Source organism: Lampris incognitus, chromosome 15, assembly GCF_029633865.1.
Source record: "Lampris incognitus isolate fLamInc1 chromosome 15, fLamInc1.hap2, whole genome shotgun sequence".
Taxonomy (NCBI): Eukaryota; Metazoa; Chordata; class Actinopteri; order Lampriformes; family Lampridae; genus Lampris; species Lampris incognitus.
In genome coordinates, this window is record NC_079225.1 from 18,403,555 (window position 1) to 18,423,063 (window position 19,509).

At 42.4% G+C, this 19,509-nt stretch overlaps 1 protein-coding gene across 1 annotated transcript in view; it reads right to left on the minus strand.

Annotated features, from left to right (window-relative positions):
* The window catches only part of adgb (androglobin), an 89,990-nt gene that overhangs the window by 42,119 nt on the left and 28,362 nt on the right, over positions 1-19,509 (minus strand). Inside the window, exons 12-16 of the mRNA XM_056294151.1 lie at positions 7,087-7,132; positions 5,776-5,941; positions 5,441-5,504; positions 2,892-3,024; positions 2,126-2,264 (exon numbers count right to left, since the gene is read on the minus strand). Of these exons, the coding sequence (XP_056150126.1) occupies positions 2,126-2,264; positions 2,892-3,024; positions 5,441-5,504; positions 5,776-5,941; positions 7,087-7,132 (548 nt within the window). The remainder of the gene's footprint in view (positions 1-2,125; positions 2,265-2,891; positions 3,025-5,440; positions 5,505-5,775; positions 5,942-7,086; positions 7,133-19,509) is intronic.

The following is a 19,509-nucleotide window of genomic DNA, read 5'->3' on the forward strand; positions in this document are numbered from 1 at the left end:
TGAAGTTTTATTATTTTATTATTTCATTTTTTATTTTGGGACTGTTTTGTATTGTTTGTTTTTTGTATGAAGCAAAAAGGGTAGGCATAATAAGCTTAAGCTTCAGCCTACACCTTTTCGGTCAATAATGTTTCTTTCTTCGTTTGTTTGATATCATTTGCTATGATTTATCTATGTATATGTGCATTCTTTTGTAACACTGTTAAAACAAGGACCGAATAAGTGGTTGGAAAATAAAATTAGAGAGTATTGAAGAAGGCAGGGGAGTGTCTGAGAAGAAAATTGCAGACAGGAAGATAGCGAGAGAGACAGAGTGTTGAATTGCATGTTTCACACACACACACACACACACACACACACACACACACAGACACACACAGACACACACATACACAGACACACACACACACACACACACACACACACACACACACACACACACACACACACACACACACACACACACACACACACACACATCCATTATCCAAGCCGCTTATCCTAGGTAGGGTCGTGGGATGCTGGAGCCCGCCTGCTGCCCAGTGACTGCTGGGACAGGCTCCAGCATTCTGCGACACACACATACATACATTGATAAATGTTTTGGAGAGTATATTCCATGGGGCCTTTGGGGAATGATAAGTCGAGTGTTGCTGTATGTGTGTGATTATGGCTCTGTTGTAATTGCACTTCCGTGTACCTCTGCCTGACCCCAGAAACTAGGCCCTCTGCTTCTAGGCTAAGTAGCATCCATTAATAGAGATGAGGACAGAGGCTTTTTGCTGCTACTCAAAGCATTGGAAGAATGTAGGCAGCCAATGCTTGCTTTTAGCTTACTTGGGTTCTTAGAGAAGATCTTTGCATAGTTGTAGAGATAAGATAGATGGTAAAAAATGAATAGGACATACTGCCGTACATGGTGAAAAGTGTGTGTGGGGGGGATCAACATTGCAATATTTTCTTTATTTTTGCGATATGTATTGCAATATCAAAGAATAAAAAGAAGTTATATAATATATGCAGCTTTTCCCCTACAAAGCCCTATTTGCAAAGAATATATCACTCTAGCATTGACAAGGGTGATTTTAGAGATGGAAATAAGGCAGCAGTCCAATAAGTAATTGAATCAGACTAATTTATAATATTTGTCAGATGCGCTACAATATTTTTCTTCATGGGTAGTGATAAAAAGGCAGACCTTGTAAGATTTCATTTTCTATTGAGGAATAAGAGGGTTAACCTGATGGGCCCAATTCATCTTACATTGCATCCTTTGCAACATCACTATTGCACATCATGTGCATATTGCAATGTTGATTCTGAAATGATATGTTTTTCAGCCCTTGTTGTATGTGCCATACAGTGGATGATTTTGCCTTAAACATCTTTCAGTACTAAATAAAACGTACTTTTTAACACAGTAACCCACCCATTCCCCCTGTGAATACAAGAGTACCATCCACTTAGTGTTTTGACTGTGTACATTGTAAAATATGACAATTTGTTTTATGATGCACAGTAAGAACCAACTGAGAACATTTAGATGCTGCGAGTGTTTTGTATAATCATGGTAAGAGAGAATCGTATAGAAATGCAAAAGGAAGTCCAACAATACAAGCTATAACAGATATAGCTTCGAGCAAACCTTTGAGAATCAAAGAAAATTGAATCAGTTTATCTGGACAAAACCTTTATTGAGAGAAACGTTTCATAATCACCTAAGAGAACTCTTCAGTCTAAACTGACTGCAGGTTTCCCCACCCTTATAAACAACACAGTGGCATCACGACCAAAACCAATGATCAGTTTCATATGAAAATAGCTGTGACCATTAACTTGAGTTTCAATGGGCATGTGTACTATTCACAGAGAATTTGGGAATGTTTGCAATCACAGCATTGTTAAGATGGTGACAGATGTACTCCCCACAGCACCCCCCCTCCCCCAGTTCAGACCGAAACCAACGATGTCCTCTGTAACTAGTTAATGGTTACGCCTATATAAATGTTGCGTCCAGATGAACTGATTCAACTTTCTTTGATATGCTATTTAAAAACAGCTACTAGAATTAATATATGGCTTTAAACAACAATACTGTAATACTGTGACATCATGAGAGCCCTACCCTGGAGGTAAGCTGAGCAAGGCAGCCTTTGAGGAGGTTGTCTTGATGCAGAGGACTGGCAGCTGAGACTGCAGGCTCTTCCAGGAGTGTGGCTGAGCGAGGAGAACCCCTGACCTGCACATTGCTGAGCTCTCCCTCTCTATAGAGAAGGGGAGGGAAAGAAAAGATGTAAGCTCACATACCTCTAAAGGTAAAAAATCACAAAGGTTGAATGCAGTTGTGTTAGCTCTTTGCAGTGGTGGTACTGGTGGTACATTTGTATTCTAAATAAGGATGATTTTGATGATTTGAATAATGATGCGGATAACAGACTGTGAGACTGATTCATATGCTCTGGTAGACCTGAGTCAAGCACCCTATATTACTTATACTGTGATATACAGTAGATATGTCTTGATGCATGCTCAATAATCCAGGTATGGACATCACAGAAAGTTGAATCAGTTCATTTTGACACAACGTTTATTGGGAGAAACGTTTTATCTGAGTGAGTTCTGCAGTCTCAACTGACTGCAGGTATCCCCACCCTTATAAGCACCACAGTTGCATAACGACCGAACCAACAATTGGTTTCATATGCGAATTGCCATGACCATTAACTAGAGGTACAATGGCCACGTGTACTTACTATTCACAGAGGATGGGGGAATAGTTGCAATCACGGCATTGTAAGATGGCGACAGAGTACATCACAATCACACCGATTGCATGTCTGCAAGTATATTTGTGTGCCTGCGTGTGTGTGTGTGTCCAGATAAATTCTTACCCCCCTCAATTGTCTCTCCCCAGTGTAGCAGAGCAGAAAAGCTGACGAGAATCCGGGAAGGCTGCAAGCTGTCCACATAAAGGTAGTGAGAGCCCCTCTCAACTGGACACTGGTGAAACACATAAATAACATGCTTATGCAAACACAAACACAAATATCACCAAACACACACCACACACAAAACCCACATACATGTGCACACATACAGACACAACACTTTGGGAACAAATATTAGAGGAAGAAAGAGTGGTGAGCCACAAGGAGGGGTGATGGGTAGACAGATAGAGGGGTGGCTTAACAGAAGGGGGTCCGGAGAAAATGAAGGGATATGGAGGTAGAGCATAGAGGGAAGATATAAGAGAGGGGATTACACAGAAACAGGTAGGGGAGTGGAAGCATTTGAGGTAGCAGCCAAAAAGAAAAGGACAGGATGATGAATGAAAGGATCTGCAGGGAGGGAGAGAGAGAGAGAGAGAATAGGAAATAGGACAACAAAAAAGAGATTGAAAACAAGGGAGAAAGACAGAATACAAACGTGTCTACGATGAGAGGCAGAAATGAGCGTCGCTTCTGTATTCAAGACGCAAAGACACCAATGCATACACAAACACACATACACGCACAAGCTCCTTCTCTCACTTCAGTGTCTCTCTACGTTTCACATATTCACACATATTCACACACTCACACACACACTCCCACTCATTCACACTTATTCTCACTTACTCAACTACACTCAGGCTTTGAGCAGGACTCCAGAGAGGGAAGTGTGTGTATGATGTATGTGGCACAGATGCTCCATGTGCTTATAATTTCACTATTGGATATAAAGAAAGTGCTTCTTTGAAAATTAAACACAGACTGGGGTTTCCAGGCATGGTCAATAGCAAGTGGCAGCATCTAGCACAGTGTGGGTGGTGTAATGTCACAGATAGAGAGTCCTATATATTGTGTAGGGTAATCTTCTTATTCCATTTCCGGCTGCTCCCATTAGGGGTCGCCACAGCGGATCATCCGTTTCCATCTCTTCCTGTCCTCTGCATCTTCCTCTGTCACACCAACCACCTGCATGTCCTCTCTCACCACATCCATAAACCTCCTCTTTGGCCTTCCTCTTTTCCTCTTCCCTGGCAGCTCCATATTCAGCATCCTTCCCCCAATATACCCAGCACCTCTCCTCCACACATGTCCAAACCATCTCAATCTTGCCTCTCTTGCTTTGTCTCCAAACCGTCCAACTTGAGCGGTCCCTCTAATATAATAATTTCTAATCCTGTCCTTCTTCATCACTCCCAATGCAAATCTTAGCATATTCAACTCTGCTCCCTCCAGCTCCGCCTCCCGTCTTTTTGTCAGTCCCACTGTCTCCAAACCATACAACATAGCTGGTCTCACAACCATCTTGTAAACCTTCCCTTTAACTCTTGTTAGTACCCTTCTGTTGCAAATCACTCCTGACACTCACCCTGCCTGCTCTCTCTTCTTCACCTGTCTTCTGCATTCCCCATTACTTTGAACAGTTGACTCTATATATTTAAATTCATCCACCTCTACTCCTTGCATCCTCACCATTCCGCCGTCCTCCCTCTCATTCATGCATATGTACACCGTCTTGCTCCTACTGACTTTCATTCCTCTTCTCTCCAGTGCATACTTCCACCTCTCCAGGCTCTCCTCCACCTGCACACTACTCTCACTACAGATCACAATATCATCCAGTGACACAATGACTCCTGCCTGATCTTGTCCGTCAACATGTCCATCACCACTGCAAACAAGAAAGGGCTCAGAGCCAATCCTTGATGTAATCCCACCTCCACTTTGAACCCATCCGTCACTCCTACCGCACACCTCACCACTGTCACACTGCCCTCATATATATCCTGCACAACTCTTACATACTTCTCTGCCACTCCTGACTTCCTCATACAATACCGTGCCTCCTGTCTTGGCACCCTGTCATATGCTTTCTCTAAATCCACACAGACACAATGTAACTCCTTCTGGCCTTCTCTATACTTCTTCATCAACATTCTCAAAGCAAACATCACATCTGTAGTGCTCTTTCCTGGCACAAAATGATATAGGGTAATATTGGGTGACAGTGAATGTGTGAATGTGTGTGTGTGTGTGTGTGTGTGTGTGTGTGTGTGTGTGTGTGTGTGTGTGTGTGTGTGTGTGTGTGTTTGTTCACAGCATTATAAGTGTGTGTTTACATGAGGGTTATTGACAGCAGATGCCCCCAGGAGCCGTCCTGTCATAGAAGTGGATTGGGTTGACACTCCAGAGCCATGGAGGCCTGTTGCATATGTTTTGGACAAGATGAAACTCTGCAGACAAAAAAATAGTAGTAACAATATTATAACCAGTGTATAAACAATAATAATGTATCAAAGCAGCAAATACGTCACGGCAAAATGATACTGTAATGTGGGAATGAACGAATGAATAAATAACATTAAAGTTCAGAAAATATCAATACCATACATTTTATAAGAGTGTGGCAAGAAACGAGTGAAGAAAGAAGTGGGCTGATGCCCAATTCTTACCTTAAAATTAGATTTATGGAAATGGTTTGGGTAGGTGTGTGGCTTATGAAACACCAAGAGTGTCCTGGAAAAAAATGCACATTCATGTCAGTCATGTGTGTGAGTTTTGAGTTACTCAGTTCAAAACAAACATGTCAATTACCATTTTTTCCCCTTTTCTTTTAGCATTTTTCTCAAACCAGGCTACTGATGGTAGTCTAACTCTATGCATAATATCTATTCTCACCTAAACAAACACCTTCCATCTATTAAACAGAGCCAATTCTAAGCATTTACTTGTCATCACTCACAAAAATATTATAAAAGTATGAGTGTATTGTGGGTGACTCGCTCACCGGAAGCATTTAGCAAAGTCGTCTAGGTCTACCCAAGTCTCCTGAAGCATGGGTTTGTCAGGAACTAAAAGGTTGGGGGTTCCCGACTGCGGTGGGTTAGGCTCCTTCGTCTCTTTTTTGTGTCGATCAGAAGGTGAGCCCACTTCTTCATCAACCACATTTTGCTCTGTAGGACAAGAAGCTGCTACTTTTATGTATCGAAATATTTTTTACAGCTACTGTGCAATATAAAATGCCTGATAAAATGCCTGAGTAGTACTACTGTTCAAAATCTATTCATCAGTAACTGGAAGTGCCCGACCCTATTACTTCAAACAGCTGGTACGCTGTATTTGTCTACTGATGCCTACTAATCTACCATAGTAACACTAGATAAAAAATGTTTTAATGTGACAAGGGCTCCTTAGACATAACTCGTGTCTAAATAGAGGAAAATGTGTATCAAGCTTGTATCAAGTATGGACATATCAAGTTGACGGTTGCTTTTCATGGCATGGTTGATTCCAGAAGGATATAGAATGGCTTCTGAAATCTCCCATTTCAAAATGCCATGGGCAACAGAATGCTTTTCCTCTTGTGACTCACAGCAAGTTATCATAGACTCTAATTATTATCTTATACATGGTAACTCGAAATGGCCAAACTCCCACATAATGGCATAGTGTAAGCTCGCATGCACACGCACCCTCCTACTCACCAACTCCCACAGCTCTCATACATGCATGGCCAAGTTATAGACATATGCACTCAAATACACTTTAATGCCCCCCCCCCAAAAAAAGAGAAAAACAAAACACATGCACGTAGTTTCTCTGCCCCCAAGCTCTACTCAAAATGAGAGTGTGATCATAGAGCTGTGGTGACCAGGGCCAGTGTTTCTGCTGCTGAGCAATGGTGGTCTGCACACTCAAACTGCAGGTGTTACTAGGCAACTAAACGGGGGCAGAGAGAAGGTGGGTAACTGGCCGCTTGTCATGAGGCATAATTCCAGAATCGGCTTCAAAGAGCCTTGGCCAACCAATGGATGGGTGGAGAGAATGATGGAGGGAAGGGAGGGGAGACATGCTGTAATGACTTCTTCCAATCTTGCTCAAAGGTCTGTACTCTGCCAATGCAGTCCAAGATAACCTATAACGAAGGTCTACAGTTCACAGTAACATTATACATAAAATGGAATTGATGAGTATCACCACATGTTGCCTGGCTGAGAATCAGCCTTGAGTAAATCAGTCTATTGCATGTAGTGTAAAATGTTATGTGTAACTGTCCACATAATGAGCTGGAAAACCATTGGAAAAGAACAGCTTTTACCAATGGAGGTAGCATCATCGTCCTTCTTGCTGTCCTCTGCAGTAACCTAAGGGGACAGAGATAGGGGATGGGGGGGAGAGAGAGAGAGAGAGAGAGAGAGAGAGAGAGAGAGAGAGAGAGAGAGAGAGAGAGAGAGAGAGAAAGGGGGTGGTGGATGCATGAGTGGTGGCAGAGTAACCGTGCCAGAGATGCGCCTCCACCCCCTTGTGATTCCATGCCAGCTGTGGCATTGCCGGTTTCCACTGAGCACCACAGGAGATGAGATGTGGTTCAATGTGACAAGGGCCTTCTAAAACACCGCTAGGGAACAGTCAAAGCTCTAATTTACTTCGATTGGTTATGTTCTTTTAGAATAAAGCTCTTTAACAAGGCAGTTACTAAGGGCATCCGGGTAGTGTAGCGGTCTATTCCATTGCCTACCAACACGGGGATTGCCGGTTCAAATCCCCGTGTTACCTCCGGCTTGGTCAGGCATCCCTACAGACACAATTGGCTGTGTCTGCAGATGAGAAGCCAGATGTGGGTATGTGTCTTGGTCGCTGCATTAGCGCCTCCTCTGGTCGGTCAGGGCATCTGCTCCAGGGGGAACGGGGAGGGCGTGATCCTCCTACGTGCTACATCCCCCTGGTGAAACTCCTCATTGTCAGGTGAAAAGAAGCGGCTGGCGACTCCACATGTATTGGAGGATGGATGTAGTAGTCTGCAGCTCTCCCCAGATCAGTAGAGAGGGTGGAGCAGTGACTGGGACGGCTTGGAAGAGTGGGGTAATTGGCCGGATACAATTGGGGAGAAAAAGGGGGGGGGGAACGAAAAACAAGGCAATTACCTGACAGCTGAGATTTCACACTAGTCTGCCCAAGACAATGAAGAAATATAAGTAAATATGGCTTCAAGCAGCGATCCCGGGCTTCAAGCCAACACACCATTAGAAGTTGAAAGCTTCAACAGCTTAATTAAAAATATCTACCAGTTTGGTGATGTTTGGACAAAGTGTCAATAGCCGTGTTTCCATAATGTATTTTTATGCGCATTTTGAAGCATCACATTAAAGAAGGGTTATGGAAACAAAAATTTCCAAAATACTTCCTCAATTTTGCAAAAAAAATTTTTACCCTCACTTGAAGTGGTTTTTGCCTTTTTCAAAAAAGATTAATGTGCTACATGGCAATATGGGAACACCTTTGCTGAATAAGTTCTGACGTAGTGAACATTTAACTCACATGACTGATCAGCTGTTTCTGCTGTTGGCATCCTCCCATAAAGGACATTTCTTTGCCTTTGTCTCCAGACAGCATGAAATATGGCCAACAACAGCTGACATGAAAGAACAATTACAACTTCCCCAATTGAAACAAATTCCTGAAGACCTCACTCCATTTTCTCTCATGGATGGTCAAGGCAGACTGGGTTCGTTTTTGGTTCGCGGCCTCTATTTTTTCTACTCTATTACCGCTATGTGTAATGTAGCCTATACTGCCAAATTCTGATGACACTACGCCTTGCATAGTCTAGTTTATGGAAACCGGTTGATGTAAACGCACCTAATTCACTTTTCCCTCCCTGTCTTTGCAACATTTAAAATATTTGCTTAAAATTCGCTTGACAATTTATGGCAACACTGCTATTGATTTATGGCCAAATTTGCACCAGGCCCATGCATGTGTTTGGAACTGGTGGCGCTCCTATTGAGCAATTTCAAAACAGTTTTACACACATAGTAGTTAAACATTGTTATGAAACATATCCTGTGAGTTTTGTTATGATTGGTCAAACAATTTTTGATTTATAGTCTGATTTATTATGCAACACCGTTTGAATGAAACTTTCATGGTATTGTAACGCTGGGATATGGACATGAGGGACTGGGGGTTACAATATGTTTCAGGTACTTATGTGGACATATCCTGCAAGTTTTGTGATGACTGGCCAGGTGCTGAGCCATACCCTTTTGAAGGTCACTGGTCAATATATTGAAAACTAAATAAGATATCAACAACCTTAATGCAAATTTTGATAACATTGGTCCAACAATGAGCCACAGAAAATTTGGCAGAAATCAGACCTACGGTTTAAGGGATGTCAAAAACATGTTTTTCAAAAAATTCAAAATGGCAGAAAATCTAGTCAGGCGACTTTAGTGGTTCTTGAGGCAAATTTGTAGAGTGGGGATAGATGGATGTCTGTACCAAGTTTCGTGTAAATCAGACTTATGGCATAGGAGTTATGACTTTTCAAAGTTGACCTTTAATTGTAGCACCCCCATCAGGCCACTTGGGGTCATATATCTTGGGCAGTACTTGCACACGACTTCCAATCAATGGGCAAAATCTCATGTCTAATATTTACCATCTCACGGGAATTTGCGCAAACATACACTACCGTTCAAAAGTTTGGGATCATATTGAAATGTCCATATTTTTGAAGGAAAAGCACTGTACTTTTCAATGAAGATAACTTTAAACTAGTCTTAACTTTAAAGAAATACACTCTATACATTGCTAATGTGGTAAATGACTATTCTAGCTGCAAATGTCTGGTTTTTGGTGCAATATCTACATAGGTGTATAGAGGCCCATTTCAAGCAACTATCACTCCAGTGTTCTAATGGTACAATGTGTTTGCTCATTGGCTCAGAAGGCTAATTGATGATTAGAAAACCCTTGTGCAATCATGTTCACACATCTGAAAACAGTTTAGCTCGTTACAGAAGCTACAAAACTGACCTTCCTTTGAGCAGATTGAGTTTCTGGAGCATCACATTTGTGGGGTCAATTAAACGCTCAAAATGGCCAGAAAAAGAGAACTTTCATCTGAAACTCGACAGTCTATTCTTGTTCTTAGAAATGAAGGCTATTCCATGTGAGAAATTGCTAAGAAATTGAAGATTTCCTACACCGGTGTGTACTACTCCCTTCAGAGGACAGCACAAACAGGCTCTAACCAGAGTAGAAAAAGAAGTGGGAGGCCGCGTTGCACAACTGAGCAAGAAGATAAGTACATTAGAGTCTCTAGTTTGAGAAACAGACACCTCACAGGTCCCCAACTGGCATCTTCATTAAATAGTACCCGCAAAACACGTGTGTCAACATCTACAGTGAAGAGGCGGCTGCGGGATTCTGGGCTTCAGGGCAGAGTGGCAAAGAAAAAGCCATATCTGAGACTGACCAATAAAAGAAAAAGATTAAGATGGGCAAAAGAACACAGACATTGGACAGAGGAAGACTGGAAAAAAGTGTTGTGGACGGATGAATCCAAGTTTGAGGTGTTTGGATCACAAAGAAGAACGTTTGTGAGACGCAGAACAAATGAAAAGATGCTGGAAGAATGCCTGACGCCATCTGTTAAGCATGGTGGAGGTAATGTGATGGTCTGGGGTTGCTTTGGTGCTGGTAAGGTGGGAGATTTGTACAGGGTAAAAGGGATTCTGAATAAGGAAGGCTATCACTCCATTTTGCAACACCATGCCATACCCAGTGGACAGCGCTTGATTGGAGCCAATTTCATCCTACAACAGGACAATGACCCTAAACACACCTCCAAATTGTGCAAGAACTATTTAGAGCAGAAGCAGGCAGCTGGTATTCTATCGGTAATGGAGTGGCCAGCGCAGTCACCAGATCTGAACCCCATTGAGCTGTTGTGGGAGCAGCTTGACCGTATGGTACGCAAGAAGTGCCCATCCAACCAATCCAACTTGTGGGAGCTGCTTCTGGAAGCGTGGGGTGCAATTTCTCCAGATTACCTCAACAAATTAACAGCTAGAATGCCAAAGGTCTGCAATGCTGTAATTGCTGCAAATGGAGGATTCTTTGACGAAAGCAAAGTTTGATGTAAAAAAAATCTTATTTCAAATACAAATCATTATTTCTAACCTTGTCAATGTCTTGACTCTATTTTCTATTCATTTCACAACATATGGTGGTGAATAAGTGTGACTTTTCATGGAAAACACAAAATTGTTTGGGTGATCCCAAACTTTTGAACGGTAGTGTATCTGAAGAAGAAAAATAATAAATATAGCTACAAGCGGCAACGAAGAGGGTCCAAGCAGCATGAGAACTTACTGAGCTTTGATGCTTATTGGTGAGATTATGAATTCTGAAATTTGTGATCATAAGCTTCAGCGGAAAAACAAAGCCTAGGATTTCTCAGAATTTCAAATCACAGTTTCAGCCCACATGTTGGGTGGTTGAAAAGCTTGACAGTGACAAGGACAATTAACAAGGAGGACTTGAAACCAGAACCTTGGTATCTTCAGGTAAGGTGACTTACACTATGGGTCATTGAGGACATGGTTTGTCACACACCTTCTCACAAGCTGAGGAATAGGACAAGTAGGACTCACTCACCCTTGGTTTCAAACCCTGTACCTTCAGATCCCCAGAGCAGGCAACTAACAGATTGCACCAACTGAGGAGCCAAGGTTTTTTGCACACCTACTCACAACTTGACGCAATGGCATCACATGTGCAAAACTGGGGTAGTTTTGTTTTGTTTTGTTTTTTTAACTTAAAACCTTTACACTCAAAATGTTAGTGATAAAATTCTGAAAGGTATCACACACACCATTCTGCTGGTTTGGGTGTATTGTCAAATAAATAAATAAATAAAGTTTGATCAAACATTTGGTGAAATAGAAAATGTTGTGCAAACAGTACTAATTACAGTAAGACACTGAATGTCACTGTGGACTCATCTTTTGACACATCTGAACACCATCTGAAACATGTGATATACACTCACCGGCCACTTTATTAGGCACACCTGTCCAACTGCTCGTTAACGCAAATTTCTAATCAGCCAATCACATGGCAGCAACTCAATGCATTTAGGCATGTAGACATGGTCAAGACGATCTGCTGCAGTTCAAACCGAGCATCAGAATGGGGAAGAAAGGTGATTTAAGTGACTTTGAACGTGGCATGGTTGTTGGTGCCAGACGGGCTGGTCTGAGTATTTCAGAAACTGCTGATCTACTGGGATTTTCACGCATGCCATTGTCCGGCCATTGTGCATGCCATTCTCAATTCCAGAGAATGGCCCGAAAAAGAGAAAATATCCAGTGAGCGGCAGTTCTGTGGGCGAAAATGCCTTGTTGATGCCAGAGGTCAGAGGAGAATGGCCAGACTGGTTCGAGCTGATAGAAAGGCAACAGTAACTCAAATAACCACTCATTACAACCGAGGTATGCAGAAGAGCATCTCTGAACGCACAACACGTCGAACCTTGAGGCAGATGGGCTACAGCAGCAGAAGACCACACCGGGTGCCACTCCTGTCAGCTAAGAACAGGAAACTGAGGCTACAATTTGTACAGGCTCACCAAAATTGGACAATAGAAGATTGGAAAAACGTTGCCTGGTCTGATGAGTCTCGATTTCTGCTGCGACATTCGGATGGTAGGGTCAGAATTTGGCGTCAACAACATGAAAGCATGGATCCATCCTGCCTTGTATCAACGATTCAGGCTGGTGGTGGTGGTGTAATGGTGTGGGGGATATTTTCTTGGCTCACTTTGGGCCCCTTAGTACCAATTGAGCATCGTGTCAACGCCACAGCCTACCTGAGTATTGTTGCTGACCATGTCCATCCCTTTATGACCACAGTGTTCCCATCTTCTGATGGCTACTTCCAGCAGGATAACGTGCCATGTCATAAAGCTCGAATCATCTCAGACTGGTTTCTTGAACATGACAATGAGTTCACTGTACTCAAATGGCCTCCACAGTCACCAGATCTCAATCCAATAGAGCACCTTTGGGATGTGATGGACCGGGAGATTCGCATCATGGATGTGCAGCCGACAAATCTGCAGCAACTGCGTGATGCTATCATGTCAATATGGACCAAACTCTCTGAGGAATGTTTCCAGTACCTTGTTGAATCTATGCCACGAAGGATTAAGGCAGTTCTGAAGGCAAAAGGGGGTCCAACCCGGTACTAGCAAGGTGTACCTAATAAAGTGGCCAGTGAGTGTATCTAGTATCTAAAGAATATCCGTGTCAATTTTGATAAAATTTTAATGAGAACTTGTGGTGATATAGATGTTAACTGATTTTGTACATTTTGAAGAATATAGTGATAGACTTTTGAATTGACCATAAGTTGCAGTGAGGTAAACTTTTGTTACACATCAACGGATATATTGAAAAAAAAATTCAGCTTTGTACAACATACAGGTAATTTTCTAGAGGTCAAGTACAATGCATTTTAATACATAGGCTTATTGAAAACCCCTGGAACATGTTTCTCAAATTCAGGTTGATATCTCTATGCGTTCATGAGTTACTGCCAATTTTTGAAAATTAGCCATTTTGATAAAAATTGATTGGTTTGTTTAATCGTAACGGGTTGACATGTTAGAATTTCTCTGACAAATTAATATCAGCAAAGTATGTAGACGATTCTGACTAAGCTTTGGGGCGACTGGCCCAGCAGTTTCGGAGAAGAGGTCGGAAAATAAGATTTTGAGAAAATCGAGAAAAAGTTTCATATGAAAAAAAGGACGTTTTTAGAGCATAAGACCATTTAAGGAAAGGTGCCTATGACTTAAGAGATTAAAATGATGAAAGAATTTCGACACTAGGCTAAGTCTTTATCAAGATAATTGTGAAAACGTAAACTTGATTATTACAGTGCCACCTTGAGGTCAATGGGTGTCATTCTATGTGCCCGAGTAGTGGGTGAAATTTGCAACCCACTTGCCAATTTTCGTGTTTTTTGGTCTTACGGTTTTTGCTGCACAAACACTTTTAGTGGAGAAAAATTGTAAAAAGAAGAGGAAAGAATGATAACAAAAACAATAGGACCCCTAATCAACTAGCACAAAAAAGCAAGTGTTTCAGCCCTTTGGGCTTGAACTCCTAATGAGGTTTCATAAAATCATGAAAACTACCACTGGGTTTTTGTTTTGCTGTTTTTTTTGTTTTTGGTCTGTCTTTTACCAAGGCAAGAAGCAGTGTGGCCTGGAAAAGGCACCCCCGGTGCCATGGTAACTAAACTACACCAATATACATGATGCACCTATATCACCTACTTGACCTTCATTTAAACTTTGACAAATAGCCTGCTTGTTGAAGAAGAAGCTCAGTGTCCCACAGTTTACTGAGTTCTGAACATTAGAATAGCTTTTCTTGGCGCGAATTCCAAAGCCACCTCAAACAAGACTGTGATGAGTCACTGTGTGTGTGTGTGTGTGTGTGTGTGTGTGTGTGTGTGTGTGTGTGTGTGTGAAGAGTGAGAGAGAGAGAGAGAGAGAGAGAGAGAGAGAAAAAGAGAGAGAAAGAAAGAGAGAGAGAGAGCGAGAGAGAGAGAGAGAGAAAGAAAGAGAGAGAGAGAGCGAGAGAGAGAGAGAGAGAGCGAGAGAGAGAGAGAGAGAGAGAGAGAGTGAGAGAGAGAGAGAGAGAGAGAGAGAGAGAGAGAGAAAGAGAGAGAGAGAGAGAGAGAGAGAGAGAGAGAGAGAGCGAGAGAGAGAGAGAGAGAGAGAGAGAGAGAGAGAGAGAGAGAGAGAGAGAGAGAGAGAGAGAGAGAGAGAGAGAGAGAGAGAGAGAGAGAGTCACAACTCATTTGAATAAGTATTCGGAGACCAGACAGACGGAAAAGGTTATCATGATGGACCACCTGACCTCTTCTCCTCCCAACTGATGAAAAATGTCAGTGTATGGATGTTAGGATGTATGCACATGCTTATGATTGCATGAGTATGTTCATGTGGGTGCACAAATTACTTTGAGTTCAGTTCTGAGATGAACCATGTCAACTCCATGTGCATGCCGTTCTTACTGTAGAGCCTGTCTTCACCTGGACTTTATCATTTAAGAAATAATGTGACCGTAAGGAGCTTTTTATCCCACAAGGATGCTGAAAAAATGATCTATGTTTGTATTTCAGCGAGAATACTGTAACACGCCACCCACAGGAATACCTAACCAGCATCTTGATAAACTGCAGCTACTCCAGAAAGCAGCTGCAGGAGGTTTAACTAGAAAAGGGAAACACGACATGTAACACCTATGCTGGAGTCGTTACACTGGCTTCCAGTACATTCTAGAACTGATTTTAAAACTTCAATGCTCGTTTTTAAGGACCTACATGGTCTGGCACCCCCCATCGGCGCCTTAATGCACGGGCTTATGCCCCCGAGGCTCCGGGCTCCGACCAAGGACCGGGGGCCTCACGAGACATGTTTTCCGAGGAGGGATGTTGGAGTATTTTAACTTGCTTGGTGGTGCATTTTTACGTCTAAAAGTGGATCGAACTGGGCTTGTTTACAAGGCGGGAAGTCTGAGCACGTTAGCTCGCTATGTGAAGCTGTTTTCACACTTACAAAATGAACAGAACCGTGTTCATTAACAAGGCGGGACGTCGCAGCATATTAACATGCATGGTGATGCGCTTTTACGCACACAAAATGAACAGAACAAGAATTCTTTACAAGGCAGGATGTTGGTTCATGTTACCACTTGATAATGTGCTTTCTGTATAATAAATAAATAATATAGGATGGTTTACAAGTCGGGAAGTTGAATTATTTTAACCAACTTGATGATCCAGTTTTATGCATAAAAATTAATTGAACTGGGCTCGTCTATAAGGCAGGATTTCGGAGCATGTTAACACGCTTGATGATGAAGTTTTCTAAGTCCAAGATGAATCGAAACAGGATGGATGGTTTACAAGTGGGGATGTCGGAGCATTTTATTCAGCTTGGTGATCCAGCGTCATGCGTAAAAATTAATTGAACTGGGCTTGTTTACAAGACGGCATGCTGGAGCATGTTAACATGCTTCATGATGCACTTTTACGCATAGAACAAGGATTTTTTATGGGGGGGGCTCGGGGGGGCTCCAAATCGTCCATAGCCTCAGAGCCTAAAGTAATGCTAAGGCATCTATGGGCACCCCAATATCTATCTGACATGCATTTGAGCTATGAACCAGCTAAACCCCTCAGGTCATCTGGACTGGCTGCCTGGTTATTCCCTGGCTCTCCACAAAAATTGGTGAATCTGCTTTTAGCGTTTATGCTTCAAACCGCAGGAACATTCTACCCAATCACGTTAAGGCTCCAACACCATCGTCTTTAAAACTGAACTGAAAACATCCCTTTCTGGCTGTGCCTTTCAGTAATCTGGTTTGCTGGGCTTAATTGTTTTATTCCTCCCTTTTTTAATGGGTTTTAACTCACGTCTAATTATTTTTTATTGCTAAATTGTTATTGTTTTATTTAATTTAATTTTATACTATTTCTACTTTTTAATAGTTTTAGTTAACATGTTATTTTTCTTTTTACTGGTTGGTTGCTGAGTCTCAGATTATATTATTATTATTATTGTATTTTTTTCCTCCTTTTTCTCCTCAATTGTATCTGGTCAATTGTATCTGGAGGGCTGCAGACTACCACATGCCTCCTCCGATACATGTGGAGTTGCCAGCCGCTTCTTTTCACCTGACAGTGAGGAGTTTCGCCAGGGGAACGTAGTGCGTGGGAGGATCACACTATTCTCCCCAGTTCCCTCCCCCCAAAACAGGCACCCTGACATTACATTACATTACAGTCATTTAGCCGGCTCTTTTATCCAAAGCGACTTACAATAACTGACCAACCAGAGGAGGCGCTAGTGCAGTGACCAGGACACATATCCACATCCGGCTTCCCACACTCGACCAAGCTGGAGGTAACACGGGGATTTGAACGGCGATTCCCGTGTTGGTAGGCAATGGAATAGACCGCTTCGCTACTCGGACGCCCCCTGTTTTGTTTTATTTTATTTTTTCTTCTATTACTACCTCTTAATGGGTTTTAATTTACATGTATTATTTATTTGTTTGTTTTAATTGTGTTTACTTATGACTAATGTTTTATTTTGTACACTATCCACACTGTTTTGTTTTTTTTGGCTGCAACTTCCGTGGCAGCCCACGCTCTGTGAAACATATTGTTCTTCCACCTGGAATAAAATGTGATATATATATATAATATAAAGTTTTTCTCGCTTGCTTGCTTACCCATACAATAGCACATCATCATACATATAAAGTGATAGAGCTTGCACATTGACCAGTAGCTCCAGGGTAAACTGGTGCTTACTGACAACATAGTGATTTTTTCCCTGTAAAACCATTGGCAGAGAAGGGGGGGGGGTATTTTTTTAATCTCAGATTTCACGGGGCTTTATTTTTTCATCCAGAGTGTCAGCCAGAGTTAAGCCTGTCCTCTCCAAGTGACTCTGTCCATATATCAAAATTTCCCCTGAAGTGTCCTCCAATTCAAACATGAAAGAAATAAACAAAAATCAAGTTAAAAACACGTCTCTGTGCCATCCGAAGTTCAAGGGAGGACACGGACGCAGGGGAATCGGTTTTCTCTGAGACTAGACTGCACTGTGTGAAGGGAGAATCTCTAGCATGTCTAAACCTTGAAGGAGGGCTTTGGTGAGTTGGTGATTAGCTGCATTCCATGCATCAGTGCCGTTAAAACAGCACGTTTACACCAGCGCCTAATTCTTTAGCCTTGTGCTAAACTGGAGTGAATTGGCCCTGTTAGGGGTATTAGAGACACCATGTGATGCCATCATCTTCTATCCTGGGCGGTACGCACAAAGACTAGGCTCTGTTGGCTCGGGTGAGGGGGAAAGGGGGGTGAGGGTAGGGGGGAGGGGGTGAAATTGCAACAATCCTCTAACACTAAATGTATGGTCTCCTGAGCATGGGACCAAACACGTGCTTGTTAACAGCTCTAATGCACGCACGCACACGCACACACACACACACACACACACACACACACACACACACACACACACACACACACACACACACACACACACACACAAAAGGAGGGCATATATATGGCACACATCAGCAAAACTATTACACACACACACACACACACACACACACACAAATCAAACCACATATATATAAAATTAGCATGTCCATACTGTCCTGACTGCTCTATAAGTGGTCACAGTTACACAAGAGAGTGGATTATATGAACTCTATTTTTTCTCTGTGTGCGAGGAGTGAAGTGTAATAATGAGCCCCCCAGGAGAGACAGACACTGATGGCTCACCATCTAATTGCAGTGCTTTTTTCATCACCAGGGTACATGACCTCTCCCTGTAAGAAAACCCATATGCCCCATTTACCACCATCACAATCACCAATCACCAGAGACTCTCTCTCCTTCTGTCTCTCTGTCTCTCTCTGTCTTTATCTCTTCATTCCCAACTGTCACTTTCTTTCCATTTTTCTCTCTTGCCAATTTCTCTTTAAAGTGTGGATGCCCCCCCTATATTTCTCACTGTGTCTGCCCCACCACCCATTCCTGGCTGTTTCTCTCTTTAGTGCAGATGTGCCTCTGGTCAGTGGTGGCCTAGCTGGTAGACAGCAGAAGTGACATTGAGACTGGGGGATGGCTGCCTCTTGTTGTCAGTGACACACACAAACACAGCTCCGACAAGCCTTCCAACGACATAGTCAGAAAGTTGGTGAGTTGGAGAAGGGGTGATGGAGAGGAGGCAATAAAAGATACAGAGAATGGAGGAGGAGACCAAATTATATATACCCCCCCTCCCCCATTGTTATTATTTTCATTTTTCTGTCTCTGACTCTTCTTTCCTACTATTAAACACTATCTGGGACCAATATTTTGGAAGCCTAAGTCAAAGTCATATTTTACAGTGTTGATCAGCAATAGCTAAATTACGTTCTAGATAACGTGAACCACCAGCTATCAGCAGGCTCTGTTTCATTTCTCAGCCAACCATTTAGTTTAGGATCTGAGCCTGAGAGTTGTACCGCACTTGGTGTTGACCTCATTGCTATTTACAGTAGTGCTAAACAAACTTTGGCTTTAGTTTAGAGCCTCCACTTTGTACCTCTATGTTATTCATGCTGCTCGGCGAGTTGATGTGGTGTTCAGCTGCGCCAGGCTCGAGGCTCTCTTGGCTGTCCTTCTCCTCTTTCTCAGCCAAGGACATCAGAGTGGAGTTGCATGAACGCTTTCTATGTGCACTTTGATTGGCGTCCCTGACATACATGCTCACACACATACGCAGACACACACACACACACACAAACTCAACATCAGTTACGAGAAAACATCCTCAACTCGTAAAAAATATATCATATTAAGATCAGGCCGTTCACACAGAACTTGCAGAAATGTAGTTATAACTCAATACATCTACAAATACAGTCGTCGTGTGGGCTGCAATTACCATCAGGTAAGACATATCACATTACATACAGGATGTTGGCCCGAATGATCTTCAACTTAAGTTTAAAACAACTTTTTTTGGGGGGGGGGTTCCCCTTTTTCTCCCCAGTTGTACTTGGCCAACTAACCCACTCTTGTTTGTAGAATTATTGCAAAATGATCTTTGTACAGATGGAAGAACTGTTTTCTATTAATCATCACA